General features: G+C 43.3%; 1 protein-coding gene across 4 annotated transcripts in view; it reads right to left on the reverse strand.

The window, feature by feature from the left end:
- The window catches only part of TCERG1 (transcription elongation regulator 1), a 35170-nt gene extending 14157 nt beyond the window's left edge, over positions 1-21013 (reverse strand). Inside the window, exons 1-11 of one of the 4 annotated variants that reach the window (XM_040573369.1) lie at positions 20900-20985; positions 20055-20280; positions 16206-16358; positions 15704-15959; positions 12718-12960; positions 8774-8836; positions 7284-7484; positions 5137-5252; positions 3934-4022; positions 2053-2213; positions 1409-1475 (exon numbers count right to left, since the gene is read on the reverse strand). In XM_040573369.1, coding sequence (XP_040429303.1) covers positions 1409-1475; positions 2053-2213; positions 3934-4022; positions 5137-5252; positions 7284-7484; positions 8774-8836; positions 12718-12960; positions 15704-15959; positions 16206-16358; positions 20055-20280; positions 20900-20985 — 1661 coding nt within the window. Of the gene's footprint in view, positions 1-1408; positions 1476-2052; positions 2214-3933; positions 4023-5136; positions 5253-7283; positions 7485-8773; positions 8837-12717; positions 12961-15703; positions 15960-16205; positions 16359-20054; positions 20281-20899 lie in introns of all 4 variants that reach the window. The other 3 variants (XM_040573371.1, XM_040573370.1, XM_040573372.1) reach the window with 3 other exon arrangements.
- Between the last annotated feature and the right edge of the window lie 2759 nt (positions 21014-23772).

Below are 23772 nucleotides of genomic sequence, written 5' to 3' on the forward strand. Positions count from 1 at the left end.
CAAACTGAGAATACCTTAGAATCATTACAGCAGAAATGCTGTACCACAAGTGATACATTCATCCAAAGCATTTCTGAAAAGAAATGCGTGGCTTGTTGATTAACTGTGAACAACGTTATAATCATCTCTAAGAGTACACGATAACAAACAAAATGGTAAAAACTACTTTTAAAATAGTGTGTACAAGTAACTCAGAGTAAAGTGACGTATATCACTTCCAATAGGCAAAACAGACAGACATAAAGAGCTAAATAAAACACTTAAACCTTTATAACAGAGTGAAAACAAATCTTACAGGACTAACCACTATGAAAATCTAGATGGCTGGACTTTTAGGCAACGAAACCTTGTGTGCAGAAATTAACAAGAAAAACAAGCAACTTAAGCAAACTATTTAAGATAATAAATTATTGCACCTGATCAGGGCAATCCCAGACATGAGTACAGACTGGGAGAACTCCTTCAGAGCATCCCTGCAGAGAAGGACTTAGTGGTTCTGTTGGACAAAAAGTTCAACATGAGCCATCAGTGCATGCTTGCAGCCCAGAAGGCCAAGTGCATCAACAGAAGTGGGAGCAGCAGGCCGAGGGAGGTGATCGTCCCCCTGCTCTGCCCTCACGAGGCTCCACTTGGAGTGGTGCACCCAAGTCCGAGGCTCCCAGCACAAGAAGGAGGTGGACCTGTTAGAGCAGGTTCATAGGAGGGCCACGAAGATGAGAGGGCTGGAGCACCTCTCCTATGAAGGAAGACAGAGCTGGAGGTGTTCAGCTGGGAGAAGAGAAGGCTCGGGGGAGACCTCCTTGCAGCATTTCAGTACTTAAAGGGAGGGCTTTAAAAAAAAAGAAATGGAGAGTGACTTTTTACACAGGTAGGTACGATGATAGGGGGAATGTTTGTAAACCAGAAGAGGAGAGATTTAGATTAGATGTTACGAGGAAATTTTTCACTCAGAGGGTGGTATGGTACTGAAACAGGTTCCCAAAGAAGCTGTGGATGCCCCATCCCAGGAGGTGTTCAAGGCCAGGCTGGATGGGGCCCTAGGCAACCTGATTTAGTGGGTGGTATCACTGCCCATGGCAGGGGCAGAATTAGGTGATCTTCAAGATCTCTTCTAAGCCAAGCCAGTCTACAATTATATGGTAAACCATGCTCAAAGTATTTCCTGGACTCAACAAATAGCTTATACCATTTACTTTCAATCTTAATAATTTCTAAAGGCAATGCTATTTCCTCCTTACTATCTCAGCAATATCAAGCGCTTGAGCTGCTAATGTAGAACAGCAGGAAGGTGATGAATCCTCTTAGTTACTTTTACCACGTTACTACATACACTAGCATAGGAATTGCTCACATGAAGCTTCAGTTATTTTATTTACACAGGCTACTTAGTACTTAAAAACAAACTTACTTGCGCTTTTTAATTTTAATAGGCTCATCTTCATTTGCATCTTCTGTAGATTCATGCTCTTCTCTAACTGTAGAAGAGATTTCAATAATACTTTAGATTTTTATCTTTGCAACGAGTCTGTCCTTGAGCAAAAAACAGAGGACAATGTGTGCAGTTCTGCATTCTGACAAAGGAAGATGGTCTTAGTTGCTTTCAGATAAATACCATCAGAATTTAATGGCAGGACTAAAGGAATTGTGGCAAGCTTTGCATTTAAAAATATAAATACTGACCTCTTACTTCCATGAAAAAAATCAGGTTAAGCAGCCTAACAAAGAACATTTGGATCTCCTGGTTATCTACTTGCACTTTGCTTTCCTCCAATACCAAGCCCACATGTCATCCTAGGATCATTTGCTAGAACTTGTACCAGAAAGAAATCTCAACTCTTGAGTGTTCTTTGTTCTTGGCAGCTGTTTTCAAACTGTATTGCAGTTCTTGCATTCCCACTATCTTTCTTAAAGAAATTCCAAAGCTATGTGCATTCTTCAATACCTGCTTACATTTCTCTTGCTTATTTAAACGTTACTAATTTTGGAAATGAACGCAAAATAAATGATAAATTATGTTCAGACTTCTAAAGCAAGCAATAAGATTGCTCTTACTGAGTTTTTTTCCTTCTTCCATTCCTTTTTTGTGAGGAGGTTCTTGAATAATTTTGTCCACATCAGCTCTTCCAATGAGGTCATCCGGTCTGTCCCACATCGAAAGCCGGGTGGTAGGGTTATAGAAGAAAACACGCTCATCACCAGTCCACACCACACACCTAGAAGTTTAACAGAAAACAGTCTTATTTTGTTTTACCATATTTGTATTACCATATTCAAAGACCGAGAAAGAACGAGACAAAAATTTTAATATTGGGAAGCTCTTTCTTTCATAAGTCACTCTATATTTGTCTATAGAAAGAAGAAACGTAAGCAGGTGTTATAGGAAGACTGTTACAACTTGGCAGAACTGACAAATCCCATGAAATAATGTATGGTTCACACCTTCAACTGAGTCCTGAAATTAGTTTTACAGCACTCATTGAAACAAGAAGGTTCACAAGCTGTTGAATTACCAAAGCTTTTAGGTTGAGCTTTTCGTTTGTTTTGAGTTTCTTAAAAATATTGTGTACAGCATGCCTTCATTTTCACAGTATTCCCACCTTTCCTGTCTAAAACATCCTAATTTTCCTTTTTCTATCCATGAATCTTGGTCTGGAGGCATAGCAACAGCAGCACAACTGAGTCTGAAGAATATGTTATGATTAGCTGCCAGGAACAGGCTGTCTGGTCAATCAGCACCAACATAAATACTGTAGTATAGACGTCTTCACCCACGTGATGTTGGAAACAGCACAGAAACAAGCGGAGGAGGGAAGAGTGGATTCTAGCTTGTATACTTTTTTAGTCAGTGACAACTTGCACACTACTTGTCAATACACACCTTCTCTTCATGTTTGATTAAATTCAAAGTTACCAGGAAGGAGGACTGACAGAAGACTCTTCCCATAATTGCAAGTCTTAAATGATGGAAAGTAATGTTCTACATATGCAATGGTAGTGTATCAGTTTACTCAAACTAATAAATAACTGTTCCCCAGTTTTAATATTTCTGATGTTATTTACATTGTTCCTAAAGAGTAAAAATAACACCTTAAAATATCCCCATGTAAAGAAGGACCGATTATCACAAGCCTGTTGGTCAAGAGAAAACTTCTAAAGACAATTACATTTTGTTTCTGCAATTGCTATTTCACAGGATAATAAACAGCATCAGGAAGAAACAAAGGAAATACTAGCAAGGAAAATCCTATGAAAACAGAAGGTTAGAGGAGTCAGTCTAGTGCCACAGGAGAAATGTAGAGACAAACTGGCTATACTTAAATTGTGTTTGGACTGAGTATAGCTTGTAGTTTTAAAAGATGTAAAGAATATACCACAACTCCGTTTGAGAAAGCAATTGACTCTCTTTTTGAGAATCATCTACTATAGAATAGAAGTATAAGGGTCACAGCAAGGGTAAAGTCTTCATGATACTACACATATAGGCTGCTATTGAGCATCTATCCTACATTAAAAAACATTGGATTGTTTCGGTCAGTAGCTGCACCTAGTCCTTCCCCAAGGCAAAAGGGCAAAAGTAGTACATGCTTTTTTTTTTGGCCAGTGTTTCATGCCAGATCAGGAGGAATCAGTAGCAGATGAAGAGGGCTGGGATATGAAATCTATGCTGGTAACATATCTCATAGGACTGCAGACAGCAGTTAGTGAGTGGTACAAAGACTATGCACACACACCACTAAACATCAAAAGTACTGGGACAGTGTGAATTGCGTTGCCTGAAGGAAACCAATGCTATTTGAGTCAGAAGAGTACCAAGAAAAAGGTTCTTCATACATTATTACTTCTTCTACCTCTCCAGCAACCTTCCTTGCGTCTACAGGAAATGATGTTTCTGATGTTTCAGTAACGCAGGCCATAGGGAAAATTATTACCTACCATGGGGTTCCTGGAATAGGAGTGGTTGCAACTGGCTTGGCTTTCTGAGCTGCCTTTTCTTCTTCAGTCATTTCTTCCTCTTTTGGCTCCTCAAGATAAAAAAAAAAAAGTTACAGGATGCAAACAATAATAGCTAGCCTATTATTTATTTTAAAGCAACTCATTTTAAACAAGCAAAAGTATTTTAAAACAATGCTGATAAGCAGCTCACAAATATACTTCATCCACACTTCAAACAGTATTGTAATTTCATCACATAGACAGTAACTGCTATTCCAAAATCTCAAACCAGAAAACCTTTACGTGTTTACTTAACTTAGACTTCAGTGAAACCTTACTTAAATGCTTTCGTAGTTCTGCATGAACCCTTGGCTCAAGGCCTAAATACAGGGACAATGGTCCAAATTCTCATAAAGAAATTTGTATTTATTCTTAAAATTCATTTACGTGAAACTGAGACATGGAGTATGAAACAGTCAAAAGTCTACAGTGACCTTTGTAACATTATGATTCTCTGATTAAAACCAAAAACAAAAAAATAGCAACTACCTCAAAAGCAAACAGGGCAAATGGGTAACAAAACCAGCAATTGAATTCTGTGGTTTTGCTTCGAAATCTACATTGAAGTTCACAGAACTCAATATAAAAACGTTTATTTTCATTCAAGCATCTTGGTATCTTCAAGACCTAAGCTTTTTCAGCAAGACAAAAAGCATTACAAAAAAAAGTTGCAGTGTAAGCACTAAACATTTTCTAGGATATGCATTCCTAGAAAACTAAACTTACTGGTTATAGCACATGGAAAGACAAAGTTTTGTTTCAAAACTGTTCAAAAACTAAGTAGTAAAGAAGTAGGAAAATAGCTATTTAAAGATTCCAAATATTCAGAACAAGTTTCATTTTCCGGAACATCTTAAGATGAGAGATCATCACGCCTATGTAATTACCTGTTTTTTGTCTACGTTCACTTTTTTTTTTTTAACTTAATTCACATACTTGTAAAGTTTTTTTCCCCCGTAAAAAAAAAAAAAAAAAAAGCTGTGAGGCCAAAAAGGAAGGCTTTCAAAATCACCCCAGGAATTCAAGAACTCAAATTACTAACCATGTCTCCTGTCAATATGCCTGGTCTACAGATGCATCCACACCTGTAGGATGTAGGATTCAAAATGGCGATACTGACTATTTGGTTGCAAGGTCTTTTACCTCCTTTATAAGTTCTTTTATAGGTTCTTCTTTTGGCTCTTCTTCCTCTGTCTCCATTGGTAAAGGCTCCTCCATAGGTTCTTTAATCGGCTCTTTAATCTTCTCTTCCATTTTTTCTGCATAAAGATAAAAATTTCCTTAGTATTATTAACAAACAATTATAGAACCAAAAGAGATGTGGTTTTATCAGTAAGCTTTGCTTCTGCTGTTGTGCATTGAAAAATTTTATTTTTAATGTGTTTTCGCCACATTCCATCCTCCTTGTGCTTTACAATGTGTGCTTATAAAAATAATCTTATCTCCTGTAGCATGATCTACTTGGGACTGGACAAGGAAATACTGCAGGACAACCTTTAGCTAGCTGTTAAAAAGCTAGCTAAAGCGTACCTATAGAAATAGCCAAAACAGTAATAAAAAACATCATCCATATTCAAATAAGTATTCAACTTCTAAAACAAAAAGTCTCAAAATTCTTAAGTTTCAACATGAGATACCAGGACTTTGGCAATGAAGTCTTTTTTTTTTGTAAGTACATCATGCAAAAGCTATGGAAAAAAGCTAACTGGAAAAACATTAAATTTAAAGAAAAGCAAGAAGAGAAGCCTTAAGGTCTTCAACTTCATTGCTAGCCACTTTGTGATGTATTTGCAGTTGAGAGTATTTCTTTCCCATCTTTCCCATTTCTTTGCCATCCCAATGGCAAAGACTTCCTTTGACTTCAAATTGTCTCTTACAAACAGTATTTATTAGCACTTATGGTCAGATAGACTGACATTCCTTTTGGAAGTAAGCATCCAATTACAGAAAAGTCTACACTACGATGAGAAGTGTTTTTTTCTGAATTGTTCTAAATTAAGGCATAGGTTTTTAAATGAAGCATCAAAAGATAAAACCAGAGAGGGAAGAATTAAATTTACTCAAGTAACTCAATAAGGAGTTAATAATAAATGAAGCATATACAGAGCTAGGATTACATAAGGATTCCAAAACTTCCAGGAAATATTTTCTAGAAATTAATTTGCATGCAACATTGAAGGCCACCTTCAGATTAGAAATGCTGTGACAAAAAAACATCTGAAAACTCACGGAGACTCATCTGAAAATTGCACTGTACCCACTTAAAAAAAACAACGTATAATCTTCAGTCAGCAAAACTGATATTTGCTTAGATGACTTCGCATCACTAAATTGCAGAGCTATTATTTAAACCTGAATTATTAGAAAGATGGGTATCAATTACTTAAACTATCTCACTGCATAAGTGTTTGGAATGTGTCTAAACAGAGACTTCTTGTTACTAAGAATTCATGAGAGAATAAAAGCAAGAATTATTTGCTCTGACTGGATTTTTTTCCCCAAAAAAGACTCTCTAAATTGAATAAAAGCCACAAGATTTTTGCCCCTTCTTCCTTATTTGTGATACAAGAATTTGCCTCCAAAGGAAAACACCCATTGATATAATGTGGATTAAAATAAAGACAAGTCACAGAATATGACCTGAATACAACTTGGGAACTGGGGGGCAGGAGATAATTTCCCGTTTCTTCATATTTCAAAACTTACCATATACTTAGCTTTTCATGAACAACATACTTTCCTGGTTTACACTCTTTAAAATAAATGATCCCCCCACCTACACCTTTTTGTCTGTCTTTGAGATCTCGTCAAACAGATGAGTAGGTACAGTACTTACACTCTACTGGAGTGGAAAGACGCATTTATTTGCGTGTTCCAGGATACCAAAGCAACTCTAGAACAAAATACTCTTTCAGTACAGTGGGAAACGAAGAAGCTACCACCTTCAGACTCATAAACAGCTTACATGTCTTTAGTTAGGCATTGGAATGGGTAGCCCAGGGAGGCGGTAGAGTCACTGTCCCTGGAGATGTTTAAGGAAAGGTTGGACCTGGTGCACTTAGGGACATGGTTTAGTGGGTGATACTGATGGTGGGGGATGGTTGGACCAGATGATCTTGGAGGTCTTTTCCAACCTGAGTAATTCCATGATTCTAAATGGCTCCTTATAACCAGGATTTCAAAATACGCTTAAGGCAGATACTGGATTAGAAAAATTCTTGTTCACATTTTCAAACACAACCATTAATGGCCTAAGCAATTTTGCCTGGGATAAAGCTGTATTAAAGTACCTTTTTCTTTCAGTTCTTGGGGTTTTTCCCACGTTGACTCCAAAGTCCTATTGTTGTAATAGTAAGTCTTTCCATCTGCTGTTTTATACTCTGTCCACTCAGAGACTGCTGTTGCTCCAGCCAATGTAGCAGGTGAAGCGGCAATAGCAACCTGAGGATGGATCATAGGTACAATGGGAGGTGCCATTCCTGGCAAGACACCTATATAAAGAAGAAACAAAAAGAGGAAAAAAGAAAAAAGGGAAAGCAAACAAAACAGTAAATGACAATGAAATACCTAAGAACAAAAGCCTAGCACTTTACTGACTTACTTTACAGAGTACATAAAAATTATTTTGAAAATGAAATTTGAAAGCAAGGCATAGTTACTAAATTTCCGTCCTACGTTTTCTGATCAGTAATGCCTGTTACCAAGAAAATTAGATAAATAAAATTTTAATTAATTTCCAATTCTACACAGCACAAAGCCTGTTAGTTTTTAGACATTTCCTTTAACACTTCAAAATGAAGCATTACGCTAAGAAATCCATCTTTCTTATTTCTCTGTAGCAAGTTATAATTAAACAGTGGAATAATTCTGTCATTTTAACATACTCTTAATGCTTTTGTGTAAGAAAAAAAAAAAATGTTGGTTTGAATTTCAGCCATACAATACAATATGGATCAGAACTCTGGTACATCTTAAACCCTGACTTAAAAGTTAACATAAATTTAGAGCCTTGGATAAAAAGAAATAAGAATTAAATTATTTCAGATTGTGTGATGGTTTTGTTTAGTATTGAAGATTGGAAAAAACATTCTATTCACATCCTAAAGCAAAATGTCAAGCAAATATGCAAAGGTAAAAAAGTCAAAATGCTACATTATTCTATTAATTCTCTGTTTATCCCAAGAAAATGGATATATTGAAAGTATTTTGAATTACAACTTCCATAAAAGTGAATTGGATAAGACTAGCACCACAAGATCATAATTTTGAGCTTTTACCATTTACATGAAAAAGTTTCATTTTAAATAAGGGGAAAAAGTACACATTACATATTGCCATAAACTAACTTCAGTAAATGGCATTTCTTAAATGCATAATATGAAAAATGAAAATTTATACTAAGACACACGTACACGCACACCAACATGCAAGCACAATCAGGTCACTATACATGTGGAAGTCAGAAAAACAAAAATCCACACACAAGAAACTAATAACTAAGAGGTATGGGCATGAAGAGGGTCACAATTATTACAGAACTCAGTGATTACAGAAAAATGTACTGGATTTTTTTTTGGTATAAAATAAGCTACCACTAACAGTTAATTGGGAAAGTTGTTTCCTGGCCAAATACAATATTTGCATTTATACTGGTCTTGAAAATAAAGTATATATATGCAATTAATTGGGGGAAGCAAATAAATAAATAAAAAATAAACAACAACATTCACTACCATGCCAACTTACAGACAAAACGAACTAAGATGGTTTTGAAAATTACCGGTCTTGGTGGTAGCGACTGTCTTTACATACGGGCAGCTGACTATTTGCATCATTGCTACACCTGTAAAACGGATAAGCAAGCATGTTGGAAAGCTGCCATTGTACGTCAGCTACCACTGGGAGTCTGGATGCTACAGATTTCCTGCTACAATTTGGAATGCCATTTTCAGCTGGCAAAAAAGAAAGCTGCTTTGACAGGAAAAGGTAAATTATTTTTGCTCCAGAATTTTATGCCAGATCAAATTTAAAACTGATTTTAAGCTGCAGCAACATTTTCTGCCTACGTTAAGCCATCTGTTTAGCAATTACTGGGATGCTGCTTAAAAAAAATAAAACAAAAAACCCACCATGACACTCGAATGATGACTCAGGGGTTTAAGTTCATTCTAGGCAAGGTAGCATCAGGGAAGATTATGCTAATGGCGATGTTTTCCACTGACAGCATTTGCTCAGACAGATCCATCAGAGCAGCAGCAAAGTGCAACTGACTGTCTTTGCTTCCTTCAGTCTGCTGCTGCATTTAGGAAGTAGTAGCAAGAGTAGGACAGATTTAAACTAGTCAGACTAGTGGTGGGATGAAATCCAAGTTCAACCCAGAGGAAAAGGTGAAGTGATGAAGGTCATTAAGGAAAGGCTGGAGGTGGAAGAAGAAGGGGAGGGGGGTAGTAATAAAAGCCATGAAGCCGCGTACAGAGGTACACAAAGCTGCACTAGGTCAGTGGCAGCAAACATTTTCTTCATTTTTTGTTACCTAGAATGTCACAAGCTGAAAATGCTCTAAAAACAGCATTAGTTCTCCAAAGCCATCATGCAACTGTTCTGCTCTCCAGCTGTGACACAGGCCACAAAGGGGAAAGCATCTAATCCTCTTCAATTAGATGAAAAGTTCATTAGGAAATTAGACAGGTGTAAGGGGAATGCATTTCCAAAAACCTTCATGTTAGGGTACAGAAGGAAACTGCACAAGTTTTCTCTACATTGGTCTAGTTTTGACACTTGGAAACTGAAACACTTCAGAAACTTCCACCTAAACTATTTCAATTCCATCATATGAGGTTGGAAATCCTCCAGCACAAAGTGAAATTAAACCCCTGTGTTTATAACGAATGTAAGTTCTATTTTTCTTCATTAGAGATGTAGTATCAAAAGTGTACTAAAAATATTGCCAATTTATTTCAAAAATATTTGTGAAAAGATAGAATTGTAATGTTCTTTACTAATTATTTCAATGAAAGAATCCAAAACAAGTTTTTTAAAAAAAAAGTATGAATTGAGACACAAAAACAATGACTCAAACAGCACTGAATGAAGCATTTGTCTAAATTTGGGAGGGGGGTCACGTTATGTACTCAAAAATTCGTTTTGTTAAGGAAGTTACAGCATGTCTTAAAAGTGGATCAGTATAAATAATGCCATCTGCGAGACTGCTGAAATTAGAGATACCACAGCGCAGATAAGACTTAGCAAATACCCAAGCTGTTTCCTCTGCCAAGTTCATTTTCAAACATACAGCTAACTTTTAACATATGAATTAAGAGAAAGCAGACTTACTTTTTAAGATCTGAGATTACGAGATATCACTAATCAACTCTTCCATTGCTCCGTCTTACTACAGCATAATACAGAGATTAACTTTGCAATCACATGACAATGGCATTCATCAACTCTGTCCCTGTAACTTGAAAGCAATCCAGCTGATTTTATATGAACTGCTGAATGCCCCAAACATCTATACATTAAAAACTTTGTAAGCCTTTTTGAATTCACCTTTTACTGCCTTAGAGTCATTTTGACTTCTCTTTATTTTTTTTTACTGTAAAATATATATATATTTTTTTTTATAGTGGTTGTAAACCATTACAGTCAACTCAGGCTAGAGCTAGCTGAAAGGAGTAAAATGGTTTTATTCTGTAATCAGGCAAAATAACAAATTAGACTCATCGGCGGAAACACACTCTTTCTGCTAGGTATCCTTCTCGTGTGTTATGGGTTCAACCCCAAAGGCTCATCTCACCACGAGAACAGAAGAGGCCACATCTACACTTACTACCACTGAAGTTCCGAAAGAATCATTTTCAAGTAAGAGTCTAAGGAGGAGGTGACTGACGCTCCTCCTCTGTCATTCCTGTTGCACTGCATTCTGTACTCAATAAATTCTTTGACTAAGAACTTACAAAAAAAAAAAATCAACCAACCACACAGCCCAGGGTGTCCATTTTCACTGGCACTCACCTCTGCTAGTTTAACCATTCGCATTTCACCAGACAGTTCACAGCTGAGTAGCTGATTGTATCTTTCAAAGATGCGTAAGGACCCTTCACGCTATTCTGATTCTTTGCTGACAACGTCAGAAACTGCAGTTAAGAGCAGTCAGCTGGCCACTTCTAAGGCTTAGCCATTTCTGTTGTTCTCCCAAACCTCACAAATATAGGCAGCAGAATTCTCCCCACATTCTTTACTCATTTTTCACCCAGCCTCGAATATTATGTTCAGAATGTTTGTCTGTCCTTAAACAAGGAGTACTACACTGTGATTGCCTTTTCAAGCATACTACAGATGGAAAAAGCTTTGCCTAGTTATTTGAAAAAGTAATATTCTTCTAGAAGAAACAATTAAAAGTTGGTCCTCTCTTCTAGTCTCTCTCAAAATAAATGCTTTTTATTCCACATATTTCTACCCGATGGGTAAAACTAATACCCCTTTTAACTGCTTTGGTGCTTTTATCTTTTTATCAAAGAGGATATAAGGAGTGCTCTAAAGCATTTCTTTTCATCTAATTAACTAAATGGGAGGTTAAAGCCATCCACCATATGTACTGCATCTAGGCATTGAGTGGACAGCAGGAAAGTAGTCACCTCCCTCAGCCTGTACAGAGCAAAAAACGTGAGGAGGCAGCTCAGAGCTGCTTCTTTGTAATTCTTCATCAGAAACTAACTTGTATCCAACACAACTGCAGTCTCAAAGCTTTCCTTGCAACGGAAAACCACCAACTCTCATGTATTTCATTATACTACTACACACTGAAACAAAAGTAACAGGAACCGTATCCATGAAAACTGGAGTATTTAAGCAATGAGTGGTTTTAAGGACCAATTAAGACCTGTTCAGTGATTACAAAGAGCAGGTCAAGTCCAAAATTTTGCCAGACTAAAATATTTCCTTTGGTATCTAACCAAATGTTTTTATCAAAACTTGATAAAATATAACTAAGCCAGGCACCAGGGGGCTCCCATCTATGATGTTGTCACAATGGTCTTTACATCTGAAGCTTACGGGTAACACCCTGGCATCCTGAATGCCTTAATTTAACTGTCCTCTATTTAAAGCTCAACATTTTGCTTCAACATTCAGCATCACACTTAATAGTTGCAGAACAAAGGAACTACAAACACCCAACATCGTTCCAGGGCAACGCATTTGAATGGTAATTTTTCCTGCTCGTAAATTATTTTCATCTAACTTTCTTCAGCTATAATCCGTGTCCTAAAAAACATTTAAGCCCAAGACTCGAGCTCTATATCAAACAAGCTGAAAAAAGTTAAAGTGATATTGCAATTGGTAAAATACAGAGCTACAATTTTCTCAGTCACTTACAGATTCTGTCCAAAGCTCACTTTTTTTTTTTTAATAGGATGACGAGATAGACACATGCCATAAGATTAGGAAGTGTTTAGTGCAATTCTTATATTTCCAATCATATAAAAGATAAAGGGTCACATGTTTAAATGTAGCTATTTTCTGGTATGGATATCAAAGAATTAGAAGTCAAAAATTTCATTTTCATTGTTAATTAAAAAGTCTGTCTGCTAACCCTGAATTCTTTCAAAAATATTCTAAGTGGAGAGGATTCAGGCAAGTTCCATACACAGTGGACACATGAGTGCAAACAAATTGACAACATGGACATGTAGCGGACAAGACAATTACAGTTCGCCAATTTACCTGGAAGTGGAATAGGCATGCCAGGAAGGGGGACACGAAATGGAGGTACCATTACTGGTGGAAAAGCAGGAATTGCTGCAGTTGGTTGAGGTACTGCATGAGGAACTGCAGGAGGCAATGTCTGTGGGACTGGCTGGGGTACAGTCTGCACAGGTGTAGCAGAAGGAGCAGAGGTTGAAACACTGACTGATGGTGTGGCAACTGAAACACCCGAACTCGGGGTCTGGTCTTGTGTGGTAGGTGCTGATAAAAAAAAAAAAAAGAGAACACCTTGTATCTTAGGTACTACAATATATTTGCTGCAAACATACTGGCTCTCTGTTTCCCAACAGATGTCATATAAGCAGATACGCTTAGATAAAATCAACAGGAAGACATTCTTGGAAAGAAAAAAGCCTTTGCCTTCTCTGTAACACTATGTATTTACAAAGAAAGTCAATTTCAAGTTTTACTTTGTACCATTCTTTATTCCTAACAAGTCTCTATAGTAGTGCCAAAAGTATAGCAAAGGACAAACAGGGCTTGCTTAGTAAATAAATTAAATTCTACTCTGTATCCCTGTTCAGAAGAATAAAAAGAAACACTGCAGAGAGTTTCAAATGGAAAACGTGTTCATTCTTACACTGAACGAACAAAGGTGGTTTATTTTTACACAAGCGTAGCGACCGCAGCACGTGCATGACAACAGTCTAGCTAAAACTGTGCTTATGAAGTTGTGATCCAAGAATGGAAAAGTATCAATTTAAAATGTGTAATTAAGCACGGAAAAGCAAAGTACTCTTCTTTTCAAAGCTGCAAGAACTTTCTTGGACTTCAGTGCCTCCCAGTGGAAAAATACAATATCACAATTCAATTCAGCAATCCCTGTAGCACGGCTGAAATCAGCATTTAACCAGGAATAGTGCTACACATCAAAGCACTGGCAAAACGGAAACTAGAGATCCAAGTCATTAAAGCGATTGATCTTACAAATTTGTACTCCAAAGGTTTGGTGGAGGAGAAGAGGAACTGTTGAAAAAATGAGTTAACCAAAAAAACCACCAAAACCCACCAGCTCATGAACACATTACATATAGGCACACCGTATGTCTCCGTTATTTAACGATGACCAGAAGCATTCCCAGTAGGACACCAGTATTAAGGTTTTTAGATAAACATTTTTGGCCTGTTGTTAAGTGTTTCAGGACAGGTGAAAGTTCTTAGCACTGCCTAAAATTTAGGGAAACAGAGTCAACAGTCAGTATGTCATTTCTTCTGAGTCCTGTGTCAAATCAGTACCAGACAACAATGAAGCTTAGCTAGAAGCCCCAGTCTTTTACAGGCCGAGCCTGAGAGTTGTAAAATTATTTTAAATCATGAAATTTCATCACCTAGGTATAGACACCAACAGTAACAGTTCTGGAAAGCAAAGACGAAGTTTAGCAGGTAGAACATGCAGAAGTAGAGCAGACTCTTAGTGTTTCATATCAGGAAATTTTGTTTCAAAGAACGTGCATAAATAAAGTGCTATTTCAAAAGCAGGAGTAGTTATCAGAAGCCTTGGCTAGCACCTGACATTCACCTTCCACCTGCTTCTTGCTACCCATCAAAATGGTTATAGTCTCTAGTTGATGACACCAGACCATATTTCAACAAAGCAACTGAACATGATATTAAGTTCTCCTTCAAATTAAAGCCATTTAATGCTTTGAGCCATACAACTTATTTGCTACTTTAATGATCTGTCTGCCCTCCAGTGCTAACTGGAAGCACAATTTACAGGTTACCTGAACTTGACTCCCTTTCATTTGGGAGAAACTGTAAATTAAGCTTGACTTGGCTCACCTGCTACAGAAAAATGCTGAAAGAATTGGAGGGGAGGAAACTATCCAGTACAGCTGGAGTTCGAACAGGTCAGCAACTGCTGGTCTTCTGCACACTCTTTGGCCTGACCACTGCACACATTCTGCCAGCACAGCTACAGTCGCCAAGACTATCAAACAACAGCATGCCAGACCAACATAAATGCCGTGCTTTCAGAAGCCCGGCACAGACAGTAACACTAACCAAACCTTTCTTTGATAAGCACGCCTTGCTTTGTCCATGCTAGGTGATTTTTATTTATTTTTCTTTTACTCAATTGTTTGCTTGTGACACACTCCTGCAAATAGAGTTCTAACACATAAGATACAGCTCTGTGTAGATGCTCTGCACTAGAGGCACTTGTTAGCACATAGATGCCAATCAAGTTATATAACAAATTATACTGTTTGCACGTAGATACTCTGTAAAACATGCATTATGTCCATGCTGCATAAATTCAGTCCCCATTCTCCTGAGGTTCCCTCAGCTGGAAAATCCTTGGAAGCAAAGCCTCAGCCCATGTAAACAGCAGTAATTTTCAGACTATTATTCAAAAGTAATCAGTGAGTAATAATGGGTCTAAGGACTTTCTTTTTTCCATTTTTATGCAACTCTAAAAAATGGGAACTTACGAGGCTTAGTCGGAAGACTTCTAGCAATAAAAATAAGACATCAGAAGCAGCGCAGTTCTGCAATCAACCAATTCTATGCAGTCCAGAAGCAGCACTGGAAGATTTCCTCTTAAAGCAACAAATGCAATTTTGGAAACAGAGGAAATTGGTACAACTGTAATTCCTACCTCAAATTCACTTTTGTGAAATACTTTTAAGATCAGTTTAGCTTTAAAGTCAAAAGGAAATGGATGTATAACAGCTTTGAGATGGTAACAGCAGGAAAAAACATACAAAGACCTAAAGAAAAAGGGCTGCATACTGACTAGCGATTTACCTACTTGAATACAGTACTGGTCTCCTGAAGAAAAAAGATCACACGCAAGGGTCTTCTGGATTACATGCTGTACTTTAAAAACTTATTCTACTTGATGTAGCAATTGCTTCCTCCTGGATATTAAGTTTTTGCTGCAGCAACTCCCCAAAGCAGCATCCCCAATGTTGCAAAGCTTGAGAAACCCCCAGGTACTCACTGGAAATCGTCTGTGAAACCGACGTGGCTGTGGTTGTGGTAGAGGTTGTGGAGGACTGAGTACTCGAGGACGTTGACGGAGACGCTGCAGACGCGGGACTGCTGGTGGTTGGCGTGGAGGCACCTACTGCTTGGGCCTGGGCCTGGGCCTGGGCCTGGGCAGCCAACATCGGCGTCAGCTCCGACTGCTGAATAACTTTGACCCCATCTGGCTTAGTCCATGCTGACTCACGTGTACGTGCATTATAGAAATAGACCTGCAATTTAAAAACATCGCCATCAAACAACTGTTTTTCTGGAGGGGAAGCACTCATAAATTGGTGTAACTGCTCCCACTCTAAGCATAGGTAAGTACTACTACTAAGAGGATCAATGAAAGTGTACGATTTTATCACACAATCACTTTTACAAGATCTGGAGTCTCCGTGTGCAGGACCATCTGACAACATCTTTACAACAGCAGGAGACACACACCACTTTGTTGTTTCCGGTATTCATCTTACCTTGCCATCTGGAGTTTTGTTTTCTACCCATATCTCTTCCGCTGGGGGCATTGCTGGTGTTCCAGGGGCAGTGACAGGCGGCATTCCCGGAGGGAACATCATACCAGGAGGTGGTGGCATGCTACCCATGGGAGGAGGCATAAACGGTGGTCTCTGAAGACGTAATAATAATAATAATAATCATAATAATAAAATACAGTTTTCAGGCAGGGTTTTCCCTTCTTAAATCACCAACACACATTACAGCTATGGTAAGGCTAACTCCACCAGTCTGGAGAGCTTCTTTGACAACTAACGTTACCGCTTCAGAGCACGCGCTCCCCGACAAACCACCACCCATGGCAGAACAGCTGTAGGAAGCACTTCACACCTGAGATGTTAACATGAATGCAAAGCAACAGAGAAGAGTGGCAGGAAAACAAGTGGGGTGAAAGAAAACTCTCACAAAAAGGAGAAAATATCCTAACGCATGAAAGAAAGAATGGGAACTGTCCCTGAGTAACTGCTGCTCAGATGTCCCTAGCTGTGAATCGAAGATTTCCTGCAATACCCCAAACACACAATGACTCTCCCAGTGAAGAAACACTAAGAGACTAAATCACAGGCAAGCATCCTATTTATTAGCATGGCAGAGCAGCAGATTTCATCCAACCCATTATACTTCTCAATTATCCATTAAGTAAAATGCTAACTAGTGCTAGTTCAAAAAAACAAGAAAATCAAATTACAGCTTCACTAATGCATCATCAGAAGAAATTCAGAATTGCCCCGCACGTCACTGTTGCACATGAACCTGTTTTCTGCCTGTTTTCCAATTAAAGGTACGTTGAGTTCGTTTATTTCACCCATTTATTTGGACCGTTCTGAAATTTCCCGTGCAAATTTCTCCTTGGTGAATCACTCCAGTTTTAACTGAATTTATGAGTCAAAAGATTTCCTCTCCATAAAGGCAATACCAAGACAGTCCACTGTAAAAAGCTTCTAGCTCTACACTCGTAACTGACAGGCTCGATAGCGAAATGTACACATGCAGCAAGAGGAGGGCTCTGCTGAAGCAGGAATGTGTGCAGGAAATCCCGCGTAACAGAAATGGGGTGGCTCCGTGACACGCCACACGCACTGACTCCGAGCTGCACCCATGCACTGAGAATTTGAGTCCTGCCCTTCGTGGTTTTCAGCGTGTGCCGTGTCCTTGGTTTTTGTCTGTACTTGGTTTCTTTTGGAAGTTTCCCTGAGATCAACGTTTCTGCTGCAAGACTGATATTTTGAACTGCTTTTTAAATTCATGTACCGACTCTGAGTTTTACTGAATACTACCCTACTGATTATAAAGGAAGTCAAGAATACACGGACAGAACTAAAAACAAACAAAAAAAGCCATTTAGGTAACAGCAGCCTTTCACTCCTTCCTTCCTTGACTACTTCTCCTCTACAGCTCCTCCATCTGGCCATTGGGCGATCTCTCTTTGCTGCTCTACAAGCCAAGCCGCACGAAGAACCCACAACAGCTCCCTTTTTGCCTGCTGTTGCCGCTTCCTGGAAAAAAGAAGTTGGAGCACTACTCCAGGGCAGTCCAAGAGCAAAGGAAGGGATCCCAGGCGTGCAGTCAGGAATCGAGAACAACCCCTCAGCTCCACACCCAGCACACCTTCTCCTCCGTTCTTACACCACCACCTTTAGCACCAGGTGCAAGGCAGGGCACAGTGCTGACACGGCGTGAGAACACAGACACGCTTTGTGCGGGGATTCCTCGTGTGGTAAGGAGCTGCAGAGGACGCTCGCTGCATGGCACAGTGAAACAGTGACAGCTGTAACAGCTGAGAGCTGAAGCACATCCGGAAAATAAATCAAACACGTAAGGAGCTAGCAGCAGCTAAGGCTTCGGGCTTCAAATGAACTTTGACTGATTCGTGAAGCTGCGCAGCCCTCAGGAAGCAAGGCCCAGAACTTCCCGCTGTCCCACTGCATGCTCTGACACCTCCACTTGCTTCAGCAGCTCTCAAGGCAGCGAACGGGCACAGGAGCAAGTGGCGAAACGGGATCGGAAAGCACCAGGAGAAAGGTGCAATAGGGGGAAATAGCCTTACATAAACTTCGGCTGAGCATGAAATCGTACCCCAGAACAAGGCCCCTGGTGCTAAATGAAAGGAACAGAGAAGGCGACATCCAACGAGACAGGCGGGGCTGTTCACATCCCTCAAACTTACTGTTTCCCTGGGTCCCACAGGACTTTTGTTCACCCGAGAAGGTTTCAGTGAAGCTAACAGCTATTTCACACCTCCCTGAGCAGCCCAAGTCGTAACAATACGCTACATGCCCAAGGGAAAAGAAAAAACTATTATGGAAAACACACGCTATTTTTTTCCTGAAATCTCGTGCTCAAGATGCTATCCTCACACTAAACTAGGCCGCAGTTTGCTGTTGTTCTGTTTCGGGCGAAATGCAGCTTAGGGCCTTGTTCCTGCTCTAGCGGCTTCCTTGCTTCCTTTCATCCTGCCCGCCGTTTGCTGTACAACTGTTTGCAGAGTTACACAGTGAACCCACCTGCACGAAGAGGAATGAGGACAAATGCTCCCACGGCAATGCTGCCGGAAACACAGGTGAAGCAGGACCCAAAATACCATGAAATAACCCACAACACTATTTTCTTTCCATCTTGCCCACGTCCATACTTTTCAGAGTACATTTCACAGCACCAGCGTTTACTGTTCAGTTATAATGAGTGGATTCGAACCATTATTTATAAACCGCACAGCATTATTTTACCACCTACAGTCCCACACGGTAATTACACTGCCGTTAAAACAAAACTTTTCCTATTCACAAACATGTTGTGCCTTTCAAACCGTCCAAGTCTCTGAAAAGTAAGCAGAAGAACTTCAAGACACACCACCATGAGAGACAAGCAGAAATCTAACTTCCTTGAGCCCAACAGGCCCATGGCAGGCTCAAACTAATCCTGTAGATGCTAGGAACACCCAAAGTTAAAAAAAAAAAAAATCAACAAAACAAAACAAAGCACAAACCAAACACCACCACACCGATCACAAGATAAAGAGCGTTCTCCCTCTGCTGAGAGGGAGACAAACTTATGTCAGCCTGAGGGCGACATGCTGCTGATCCAGGCAAACACTGAGCCTAGTCTTAATTTTTTCAAATGTTTACTTTTTTTTTTCGGTCAGTCTGTTGACAACTTCTGGTGCATTCCTAATGACACAACCTTCCGAGAAGAGTGCTGAAACAAAACACACGGGGTCACTGATCACATACCTGCTTCTCAGAGTTACTACTTGTCTATCCAACCAGTCCCTTGGTGATCTAAAACAACAACAAGCTTCCACGGTGACTACAGGCGCAGTTCACGCAGGAACTTCAGTGGGATTCAGTTCGATGTAACGCGGTAGCTTCCCCGTCGGTCTTTGTGATGAACCGTCATCACCCCAGTGAGCGGCTACGGCACGATTAAGGTTACCCTACGGGACCGGTGCGCACCTCACACGCCTGCTTTCTCGAGCTCAGAAGCCTGAGCACAACTGAACCCTGCACTGCGCATGGCCACAAGGCACCAACGTGAAGCCAGGTTTTAGTAAACATTCTCGTGGTGAGTTCATCCTAACTGCGTGATTAATTTAGAGTTGCCTTAAGGAACTAAATGTAAATTGCTTTTATATTACCCCCTGTGTGCATGAGTTTCATAATACGACACAAGAGCCTCGCGCTTTTGCCATGCCCTGTTTTTTTCACCCACCTCAGTAGCTCTCCTCCTCTTATTACCGTTCACGAAAACGAACGTAAAGAAACCCTAAGTCCCAACTCTCCAAACCAAAGGACCACCCACCCGTTCGTTACCTGTAGGTGTGGAGGTCCCATCGGTGGAGGAATCCCTCCTGGAGGAGGCATTGGAGGCATGTTTGGGTCGAACGGAGGGCGTCCAAACGGGGGCCGAGGTGGCGGCGGAGGACCTCGCATCATCCCGAAGGGCGGAGGAGGTCTCATGAGGGGTGGCGGGCCTCTCATGACCGCGTTCGGCGGGGGAGCCGGGCCACGGAACCTCAGCGCTTGCTGCTGAGCCATCCTGCGGGTGAGGCCGAGACAGACACACTTTACATCTGTTCGCCGCCACGCGAAGGAACAGAAGTTCTTACAGCGAACGGGGAAGGGCCCTCACGAAAAACAGAGTGCGGGAAAAAGTCCGGCGTTAATAAGCAAAATAAGCGCGCAACCACCTCAACGGGTGCTTCCCCTTCGCAGCTCCCGGCAATCACCCCTCGATCGCCGACTTTCCTCACAGAGGTGCGCAACCCGCACCCCGGGGGGCAGCAGGCGCCGCGGGCACGCGTCCCGCCGGCCCCGAGCCCCCGCGGCCCCGCGCCCCCCGCCCTGCCCCCGGGCTCCCCCAGCTGCGGCTGCCCGCGGGGCCCGGGCTCGGGGGGGGGCGCCCGGCCCCGGCGCGGCTCCGGGCCCTGCCCCCCTCCGCCCGCGCCCAGCAGGCCCCGGCCCCGCAGGCCGGGAGCGCGCCCGGGCCCCGGGGCCGCGGCCCGCAGAGGCCGCAGGGGCCCGGCCCGGCCGCCGGCGGCTGCGGGGCTCTGCGGGGCTCCGCGAGGCGCCGCCGCCGCCCCCCGCCGCGGTAAGGCCGCGGCGGGCCGGGCCGGGCCGGGCCGCAGCCGGCGGGAGCCGCCGCCCCCGCGCCGCACCTGATGTCGCCGCCGAAGCGCTCCGCCGCCGCCTCCCCCTCGCCGCCGCCTCCCCCCGCGCCGCCGCCGCCGCCCCGCTCCGCCATGGCCGCCTCGCAGCGCCGCCGAGCCGCCGCCGCCCCGGCCAGGCCCCGCCGCGCCCCATTGGCCGCCCCGCGCGTCCGTCAGGGCCCGCGGGGGCGGGCGCGCCCCGCGATTGGCCGCGGCGCCCGCCGACTTTGAATGGGGGAAGCCAGGCGCGCCGCGATTGGCTGCCGGGGCCGCCCCGCGCCGCCTGCGGAGCGGGGTCGCGCCTCACGTGACCCGGAGAGCGGACCGGAACTGACCTCACGTAGGACGGAACAGGCCGGAGCGGGAAAAAAAAAAAAAAAAAAAATCCAATCAGCGGGCAGAGAGAGCGGTCCCCGCGCGCCAATCAGACCGCGCGAGCGGCTGCGCGCTGCCAATCACAAAAGGCAGATCGGGAGCGGCCCGCCCTGCGACGTACCAGCGGGCGGCGCTCGGGCGGCAGCCAATGAGCGGGCACCGGCCGGGGCCGGCCAATGGGGAGGCAGCGCGGGCTCCGCGCGGCCGCCGGGGGGCGCTGACGGGGCCGGGCCGGTGCCGCCGCGGCCCCGCTGAGGTGCGGCGGGGGGGCGCGGCGCTGCCGGCGGGGGCGCTGCGCCCTGAGCGGGCCGCGGGCGGTGACGGCCCCGGGAGCCGCCGCAGCAGGACGGCCCGTGGGGAGTCCCGGAGCCGTGGGGGAGGCGTGCTTTGGGCTGGGGCGCCGGCCCGCCGTGTGCCGCGCAGCCCGTGCGCCCGGGACCCGCGGCGCGCCGGGCAGCGGTCATCGCTGGGGCTGGTGCTGGCCCTGGTCTCGCGGGCGGCTGAGAGAATAAATATAGGTAAAATAATAAATAAATAAATAAATAAAATATAGCCTGTGCCAAAGCAAAAATAAACGTGCAGGTAAAGGCTGTGCCAAGGCGCTGCAGGAGCCGGGAGACACCGGCGTTACGCCGGAGACGTAGCACGTTATAAAGCCCTGCTGAGGCGCCTCCCGCAGCCGGCGACACGTTCCAAAAGCGAAATAACAAAAGCTCGGGACAACGGGCAGGCGGCCCCCGCCTCCCCTGCGAGGCCGTGCGGGCACGCGGCGGGACACCGCCGTCCCCGCCGGCCGTCGGGGTCCGGGAGCTTGCAAAGGCAGCAGGGCTTCCAGCCCTCCCCGCTTCGATTCCGGGGTCCCGCCTTTCCCATCTCTCTCTTTCTGCCAAAAATAAAAAATAAAAAGAGCTTTTTTTTTTCTTAAATAAAGAAAATAATCAGAATCGCTAAGGGACCTTTTGATACTGCTGTGCTAAAGAGACTCTTCGATACTTTGATTTTGCTGCTCAGTTTCTTTATTCATGAGTTTCGCTCAAAATCGCTGCGGCGACGAGAAGAGCTGACAGCTGGTGGGGGCTGGGGCCCCCCGGCACCTGCGTGCCCCGGCCGTCCCCGGCACCCCCGGTCCCGACGCGTCCGGCCCTGTCCGTGCCGGCGCTGTGGGTGGCAGCAGCCCCGGGCCCGGGGCCCCCCGTCGCCTTCACCCCTCCAAGGAGCCGCAGGAAGGAGCCGGAGATGCTCTCTGCTGGCTCTGCCCCAACGGCGAGATGAAAAGTGTCTGTCTGACGCTCGGCGAGGGGAGAGGAGATGAAACCGTGCGCCAGGCGTCCCCACCCCGCGTTCCCCATCAGAAGTGATCAGTGCCTTCTGACAGCAGGAGATTAAAACGATTTTTGGACATGATAGCTTAGATCCTCCCCAAACAGTGGGGCTGTCTGTCTTCCACTAGTGTCTTTCATCCCCTTTTTCATCTGCTTGTTTCAGGATTGTCTCAATAATTTATTAATTACGGGCTGGCAGATAGGAGCATCTGCAGGGCCCTTCTCCATGTTCAGCAGAGAGCTGGCCCCATTCCATGCAGAGCCCCAGTGCACTGCAGCCCCCTCCCTTACTGCTCAGTTTTATTTTCTAAAAAATGAAACATAACAAAACAACAACAACAAAAAACCAGCCAGTAATTCTTGGACTACAGCTCTTTCAAGAGCAATTAATTCTGAGGTGCACAATGCAAGTCATTGTGATGAATTAGGTGTCAGTCCCCTATTCAGCAGGACGTGGCTTTTGGAAATTGTGAAATTCATTGCATTTAAAATACCTGCATTTAAAGTTCACCTAGATTTTAGTCCACATCTGGATTCTAATTGCAGAAGTTGCTGTTGACAGTGATATCCTCACTAATCAACCAGCAGAGAAGACCCTAAGAATGCAGATACGAAAGAGGACCAACGGGACACAGACACCAGCCTGGCTCACGCTGCTCACTCACGTCACAGGCAGAAAAACCTCAGAGCTGCTGTCTGGGCTGGAAACACACCGTTGGGTTTGCCCCTTGGGAGAGCAAGGCTTTGGCGGTGCTTGGTCTCGGGGATGGACCCCTTCAGGGGCAAAGCCAACACCAGACCAGCTTTGGTGACTGGGGCTCTGCAGGGCAGTAAGGGATGATGTGACAGTGTGACTGTAATGTCTTCTGGGCAGGCTGGGCATCTATCCAGAGAGGTTTTTATAAAAGCCTACAGCTAGGGAGCCAGCAGCAGCCTGGTTTCAATCCCTTCTCTGACGGCAGCACCCACGGTCTCCTTGCTCCAGGGCAGCTCGAAAGCAGTTGCCTCCGCTCTGGGGTGTCACAGCACGGGGCTGCTGCCGTGGGTGCTGTTTGAGAGGGAGCATTTTCCAGGGAGATTTTTAAACTTTCGACCTTTTCAAATGTTTAGGTTGTTGTGATTTTTAAAGGAGTATTTCTTAAGTGGCCCAACTTCACTGTCAAGCATGCAGGAACGGTGCTTGAA

The sequence above is a fragment of the Cygnus olor genome, chromosome 14 (assembly GCF_009769625.2).
Source record: "Cygnus olor isolate bCygOlo1 chromosome 14, bCygOlo1.pri.v2, whole genome shotgun sequence".
Lineage (NCBI taxonomy): Eukaryota > Metazoa > Chordata > Aves > Anseriformes > Anatidae > Cygnus > Cygnus olor.